Consider the following 8,282-nt stretch of genomic DNA (forward strand, 5'->3'; position numbering starts at 1 on the left):
AGGGAGGAGGGGAAGGTTGGTTTACTTATCTCACCGGTTCTCTGAGCCTTGCTGTTCCTTCAGCTGGATCTACTTTTGGTGTTGTTTTCATTGTCTCCATTGTTCCCCTCCCATTCGTGGCAGATCAGGTGATGAGGGCTGTCATGGCTCTAGGCTTCCCAGATCCACAGTGTGTTTGTCACCTTATGAAGGTGTATTTTGCTTAATGTTGATGGTGGCATTATAGACTTTTGGTGCCACAGGCTAACCCTTAGGGCTGGTGTTTCCTGCCACATGTATTGGCAAGGGGGAAGTAGTGCCCTAGGCTGATAAGCAGATAGTTGCACTGTCATTGAGGAGTCTTCTAAAAGGAGAAACGTTTTGTCAACATATATTTTTTTTAAATACATTTTGTCAAAATTGTGACTATAGTGCACACACTATGACCAATTCAGATCTTGTTCCTCAGAAACTATCCTCAGGAGAGCAGTCTGTTCATTAGCCTGTTTTCCTTTCTCATTTGTTGATTGCTGACTGTGTTATCTTCAAGGTATACTGTTGTTTTCTATACATCAGAATGTGTCCTGCAATTGGTCCTGTTTTCTTAGATACTGTCTAGTGAGGCATTTGGGATGTTGCACTCGAATACAAATACGTTATTCGAAAAAGCACAAATAATGTGATGGAAGCAGATACAGATTCTACCCGAAGTTGCTCGTTATTATATAATGCCATATATAGCATATAATGCCACCCCCATCTGACTGAATCAGGTAAAGCAGTCATGAGAAGATGAGTTTTAAAGTGCTATATTAGCATTAGCCTTCGCTTTTAGCCAAAATGGTCAAATTTCAAAGGCCTGTTTTTTTAGATATCTCGAAATGCTTCAACATGGTAACACATTGTAGTGCCAAGATGCATTGTTAATCAGACATGGGAGGTATATGTTTTCAATATATTTATAGAGTATGTTAAGTGATATGAACCAGTGTAAAGTTGTCTGTGTAGGCTATTTGTGAACGATATATAATGTTAAGCTGAGTGGAATCAATATACAGTATAGAGGAAATGACAGAAAGCAGTGGGAAGATGCATGTGGACGAAACCAACTGCATAAAGATGCACATCTTTGTTCTCGCCACTTTTCTGAAGATGCATCTGAAAGACGTGCACCACGCATGTTCATATACAATTTCGGACCAATCTGACATAGAGTTGATTTTAATTGAATTCTTATATGGTTGGCCAAATGTTCCACTTGTAGAAAAATCCATCATGGAGGACTTTATGGGTTCTTGAGGCAAATAGTCCCCATGAGGAAAGACACATATGTACCAAGTTTCATACATTTTCATACAACGGGGTAGAAATGTGAAATTGTTCATTGTGAAATTACTTGATTTTCTTTACCTAGCAGAGCAAAATGTATGAGAATTAGAAAATTCTTGCCCAATTACTTTTTGTTTTCATATCATTTTCTCCGCCATCTTGGAATGGATCTCTTATCCTTGAACACCCGTGTACCACGTCTCTCTATAGGGTGTTCAAGGATAAGAGATCCAAATTCTAAGAATACACAATATATAATCACAATAACATACCGTTGATCAAGATAGCATGCAGACTCACGTCATACATCAGGAGCCATACACGTCGTGTGGTCATTCACTGTGCAAGAAAAATGTGGAAGCATTAGCTAGCTACTGTTTTGCTAGCTTAGTACTCAATTTGACGATTAACATAATGTATATCACATATTAAGTTCTATAACATCCATTATAGGTTTCCGAAATACATTACTAACACTAGAATAGCATTTGTATCTTCCTATAGACATTTACAATAATATATCCGTTTTAAGAGTGCTTTTCAATTTGGACCTACCACTGGTGGCGCAGACTCACTGGACAGTTTTACATCACACACAGTCCCAAGTCAGCGGCTACGCCAACCAATCAGCAATCATTTAACAGGCAAGGGGAATAGCCAATATGAACCTTGTGCTGTTGACATGCACTGACCTACTACACAGTCAAGTCTCACATTGCATTGCTTTAGAGATACAGCTCAGTTTCAACATATCTCCTAACTGCATTAGAGATTCTGAGAAGACTGCAGTGGCTAAGAATTCCCAGCAAAACAAAAATAAATCAGAGAGGGGAAAGCCTTGGGAAAAATATCAGGTATTTCCATACAGCTAGGTTATGATATAAATCAATAAAAACTTCAGGTTCATGCACCTTACAATATTTGAGTTTCTTAATGTGTTACATAATTCATGTACATAGGCTGCACATCTATACTTCATTTGCACACAGTATAAGTGCAAATGGGATATTACAACTATATATTGTTCACTTTAACTGAAAACACATTTTCTTTACTTCAATTCAAATACCTACTTAATAAACCCATGGTTTCTCAGCGGACTAACTTGTGAAGGCAAACATTTAGCTGTAGAATCTCTCAAATCTTAGTGTGCTTTGTGTGGATGTATACAGAAGATATACAGTACTTATCCTACATGTGGGTAAATATGCTTACCCGCATCCTTACCCACGTTTTGCAATCCAAGTTTAATCAGGAGTGCTGTCAGTATGAAAAAATACTTACCTCCAATTATATGCAATTATGTGAAGTGTGTGTTTGATTGAAAGCACTCATTATAGTCTAAGGTTACTCGAACAACACAAAACACCATAGGTTTAGTGTAATTACATGCATTTTACATTCATCCAATGTTGCTAGCTGTTCAGCCGTGTTTTTGCACAGCATGGAAGCACTTGCATTAATATTGACCAGTCTTGCAGCTGTAGGCTGCTCAAGGACGTTGTTGACAAAGGCCTAAAAAGACATTTTGCGAGGCAGTGTCATAGCAACCTATTAATGCACTGCTGAGCAAACCACTCCAACTGCATTAAAGCCTAAAGTAGTTTGGGTTGCAGTAACAGCAGGGGGATAAATAGCAAACAGAGGAAGCTGTGCTAGGCTGTGATGTGTTTTCCCTCCTTGAAACCCCTTCAAATCATTTACCATTGACCATTTACCAATTCCCACTACATGGGCCCTTCTCACCTGAAATGCACAGGAATGGATGGTTGAGACACAAACACATCATCTGTTTGTGACATTACATATCGTGATTGTATTTCAATTCGAGCAGTTACTGGATCAGCACTTTCTTTTGTTCTAATCTAATGTACAGCCAGTGAGAGCAGTTATGTGTCCACTAGTATACACTTGGGTTCAATTGATGAGGAAAAGCATACCTGCATCATCCATGATGACATCAATGCCATTATAATGACTGTATGTATGGAGCTATTATAGTGTATTGCACTAATTGCAGATACATAACAAAAGTATGTGTGTTTTAAGAGCAAGCTAGATGTGTTTGCACACAATCAAGCAATTACTCCAGAGAAGACCTGCCAGTCGAGTATTGAGGTGCGTTCTTGTTAGAATGGCAACAGTTGTTTATGTTTTCACTTCCGAATCATGTTGGAAATGCGACCTGTTTGGGACATTCCCAGATGCACAGACACCCAGTGGAATGTGCATATGATGAGTCTAGGTACAGAGATCTACATAGCTTTGTTTTGCGTTTGTGTTCATGTTCGTGTGTTTGTTAATGAGTCTCTCTACGACGTTTGGCGATGAGGCCCAGATGTAAGACTTTGCTTAAGAAATTACACTACCGAAGAGGTGACTGTTATCACAGGAGCACAACAAAGAGAAGCACTTCAAGTTCAGACTTTGGCAAAGTGTCAGCTCCACAGCTCCACAGAATGTTAGAAGGCTGCTGTTGTGCTTTTGTGAAGATGCTGCTAAGCAGTTCTGAGAAGAAGAAAGAAAAAAAAAAACGATTGGTCTGAAAAGGATTCTAACACTCTGTGTAATTTAATTATGCCCATATTAGTGTCATGCCTCTTCGGTTTAGAGCTTTAGCCTCAAGGGTATTTAAACCTGCTGCGAAGTGTTTCACATTAGTTGAATGATGTTGTCCAGGCAGGATAGTCGGAGCTCCATGGGGTCGATCCTGAGGGCACTCTTCTTGGTCGAGGACCTCGAGAAGAGACCCATGACTCCTTTGGACGTGAACGGGTTGAAAGCTGACCAAAATGGCCCTCTTAATGAGAGCAACGATAGGAGAAACATTGCTGATGTCCTCGCAATGAACCAGAGCAATGAGAAGAGTTTAATGATGGACTTGAGTCAGGGGGACCTATCCTTTGATGACACCAAGAATAGGTTTTTCGTTGGAGAGAACAGCAAAGACACAATGTCGGTAGCGAGTACGGTCTCAATGAGCGAGACCCTGCCTATATCGGAGGGAGAGACGACCAATCATTCCGTGTCTGAAACAGAAATGAACAAGGACAGCAATTCAGAGGGAGGGACAGTGAAAAGTCTAGTCGAGAACGAGCCATTGGAGGATGATGAGATTATTTGCCTCAAGAAGGAATGCTGTCCTTTCGGTACTCAGCCCCAACATGGATACTGTTTTCAAGTTACAAAAACGTGTTGGTCACAAACACTCTTTGTAAGACATGGATCTAACCTCTGTGTCTTTTCTTTTCCTATCATTTTCCTCTCTCTCCCTTCCTCTCTCTCTCCCTCTCTTAAATCTCAGAATGCTCTGGACCACTGGGCATGGAGGGTGGGATCATCTCCAACCAGCAGATCACAGCCTCCTCCACCCACCGTGCTCTGTTTGGCCTGCAGAAGTGGTACCCCTACTTCTCCCGGCTCAACAAGAAGGGTCTGGTTAATGCCTGGACAGCTGCCGAGAACGACAGATGGCCCTGGATCCAGGTAAGACAAAGCCAGCTAGGTTATTAGGCACAGACAAATGTATCCAGTTTTGTCCAAATTGTTTTGTTGTTATTTATGTTGTTGATTGTCATGCATCAATGCTTGAAATTAACTCGGGGTTTTAATGTACACAGTATAGCAAGCCCTCATCATCCATCAAAACGGATATCCGTATGAAGGAGCTACAGTAAAAGTGACTTACTTTATGATTTGTTGCTGTTTTGGGATGTCCTTTATTTCATTGGTGAGACTAAAAAGATGATTACCTTTTTTGTTGACTTGTGCCTCAGTGCTGATTCATTTTAGTGACAGATTAAACTATTAGCTCTGTATGTAACAGCTGCTGGGTCTAGTCCTTTGTGAATTACCAGTATAGCAGCTATAGTGATTCAGGGGGTGCATGCACCATAGATCTACTACACCTCTTTGGTTCTGTAGTTTATGAAATACCCATTGCACCTCCTATCTTACGTAAGTAAGTAAAGCTTTATTTATATAGCACCTTTCATACAAGAAATGCAGCTCAGTGCTTTACAACAGGGATTAAAACATGAAGTGAATATAAAAACATACAAGCATAGATAGATAGATAGATAGATAGATAGATAGATATATAGATAGATAGATAGATAGATAGATATAGAGATTGATTGATTGACTGATTGATTGATTGATGGATGTGTTCTCACGTCATGTTTTAAGTATGATGCTGTTCTCAGCCTTAACAGGTTAGCTTTCTATATCAATACTATCAGGTGTTGCTGTCTGCAGATCTATAGAGCAAGAGAGAGAAGGAGAGAGAGAGATGGGGGGGATATGCCAGAGACAACAAAAGAGGAAGAATGTGTATAGAGAGAACGATCGAAGGAGATCCACTGGGGAGAAAGACAAGAGAGAGAGAGAGACGAGAGTGAGAAGAGAGAGACACATGTACGGAAGGAAAAGAGACAGTAGAGAGAGAAAACAGAGAAAATACACAGTAGGTGTACACAAAGCGTAAGGAGGAGAGTGAGACATGAAACATTCAACACTGTAACACTGTTTGGCTTTAATGATGCCACACGGGATGGGTGCCAGGGATGCTGGGAGCACATTGTGTTTCTGGAGAGGGGCTGGGTAATTGGGACGTGAGTAGAGAGGTGTAGAGTTCTCCCGACACTCTCGGGTGCAACTGAGGGGTGTTGTGCGCTACCGTAGTAAGCGTGTGTGTGTGTGTGTGTGTGTGTGTGTGTGTGTGTGTGTGTGTGTCCATGTGTGCGTGTGCGTGCATGTGTGTGTGTGTGTGTGCGTGTGTGTGTCTTCCATGTGCATTTTTCTAACGTGTTGGTATTTAAGGGATGGCTCCCACACACATGAAATTGCTTTGTGACACTCCAGGGAAATATGGTGTGAGTCTGACACCGGCAACATACCTTGTGGGTTGAGATAGACTTAGACAGTGATGTGTTCTGAATGGCTGAAACAAATGAAATCACTTGTGATGCAAAGAGGATTGTATGATTACATGGAGGGAAATTATTAATCACTGTGGAGATATGGCTGCTTCTGCTCCTCTCCAAAACCCCCCAAATGATTTGCAAATGCAAAGCTTTCCATACAGTCATTCAAGTCTGAAATCAAAAAGAAGAAAGGAAAATCACAACCAATTGTCTCACCGCTCGATGAACTGTCATGGTTTGTTATAGACATTTTACTCACATTTACTGTTGGTTTAAACATCCTCCTTGGACTCTGAGAGTGTCTCGACAGTCTTGTCTTGAGAGAAATCGTTAGTTAACACCATTCTGTATGTTGTTAAGTGTATCATTTCGGGCATCAGATGTTCAATTAACATTGCCATATTGCCACATGGAGCACTGAATGCGCCTCTCTCCATAGCAGTTTAACATTTCTCACCCGCTTCAGAGCCACAATAAACAATAGTCTCGCGAGTCATCATTCACCTTCACAGGAGGTATAAATTAACTTAAGGTTTATATAAAGATGTATAGGAGCTTTGAAAAAAGGTAAGAGATGGATATTTGCTGGCTATTCCCTTAACAATTATGCGCTCCAATCTTGATCTGTAATCAACGCATATTACATATTCCGCTGGTGTGGGCCTTCAGCTCTTTGTTTGTTTTTGTCCTCCTATGTAACTGTGAAGTTCTATAACACTGTGAGTATAGTGTAGCATTTTATTTCATATCTATGTGTTGTAAACCACTGTCGTTTCTTAACAGGTTGTGTTGTTCTACATGCCTGCTCTAGAGGCATATTTTGCTGGCAGATACTCAAATTGATGTATACGGATGTTTCCTTCTGTGAAATATTGAAGCTCTTGACAAAGGTTAGGTCAGGATTATGGCCTTACATATATTGTTGAATTATACCATGCAGACTTATATACATGTCATGGTCGCCAACAGCCATTTTAAGTCAGTGGCCAAATGTGATATATTTGATGTATGTATATTTTGATTTGTATGTTAATGTGTATTGTTGACAGGGCACACATGTAAAAGAGACCATGGTATCATTGTGTTCCTTGGATAAATAAAGGTACACAAATGTTTGTATATAATAATAAAAAACATTCAAATTACTAGGTCTTTTGGCTATATCATGGCAATACTACAGCCTGCATGATTCATCCCCATGCAATCAACTATCTTACTGTGGGTATGAAGCTGCAGAACATTATCATAGTTTATCATACCAGATGTTAAAGTTTGCACAAGTGGAGACCGATAATGGGACTTTCTTACTGCATATTTAAGTCATATTTTACAATTCAGTGTTGTCTTCATCAAGCTAAGCTTAGAATTGCTAGAAACGACATCCACCCAAACATGTTGTCTAGTCAGTCAGCAGGACTCTCAGGTGTAGCACGAAAGCATCCTTAACTCTAACAAGAACACAGTATGCAATCGCTCCTTTCTGACTCCTCAAGAGTCTTAAGCGGCATTATTGCAGGCTATGTGAAAGGCACCGTGTCAGCGTAAAAGGGGAAAGGATCAGCATGACTCAACAGATCTACCACGTTAGGGGTTTAAATGCATCCTCCCCTCATTTCAACTCTGAATACATTGGCAGCTCCTCTGCCATTTAAAAGACCACAGGGAAATAAAAAAGGAATGCTTGTCGAATGAGACCATTTCCTAAACTAATTGACCATTTTCGAACACTTACTGTATAGGATGAAGCCGGTCCGGTTGTTGAGGACAGCGGGAGAACTTCAGCCTGCGAGTGTGTGTGTGAGTGTGTGTGTGAGTGTGTGTGTGTGTGTGTGTGTGTGTGTGTGTGAGTGTGTGTGTGAGTGTGTGTGTGTGTGTGAGTGTGTGTGTGTGTGCGAGTGTGTGTGTGTGTGTGTGCTGTGAGCCAGAGGAGTGAGCTGTAGGATTTGTGAGATGGTGATAACACCCCCCCGTCTGTTTCCTTATCTTCAGCAATGTTACTCCAGAGGCCTGATTAGACAGAAGACTGGTTCTGTCGGCTTCCAAGACAGA

The 8,282-nt window shown here is 40.8% G+C and overlaps 1 protein-coding gene across 1 annotated transcript in view; it reads left to right on the forward strand.

The window, feature by feature from the left end:
* Positions 1 to 8,282, forward strand: part of edil3a (EGF-like repeats and discoidin I-like domains 3a) — a gene marked incomplete at its 5' end in the record, with an annotated part of 111,471 nt that overhangs the window by 71,746 nt on the left and 31,443 nt on the right. Inside the window, one exon of the mRNA XM_080532563.1 lies at positions 4,613 to 4,794. Within this exon, the coding sequence (XP_080388689.1) occupies positions 4,613 to 4,794 (182 nt within the window). The remainder of the gene's footprint in view (positions 1 to 4,612; positions 4,795 to 8,282) is intronic.

Source organism: Nansenia antarctica, assembly GCF_963989245.1.
Source record: "Nansenia antarctica genome assembly, chromosome: 5".
In the NCBI taxonomy this organism is placed as follows: Eukaryota; Metazoa; Chordata; class Actinopteri; order Argentiniformes; family Microstomatidae; genus Nansenia; species Nansenia antarctica.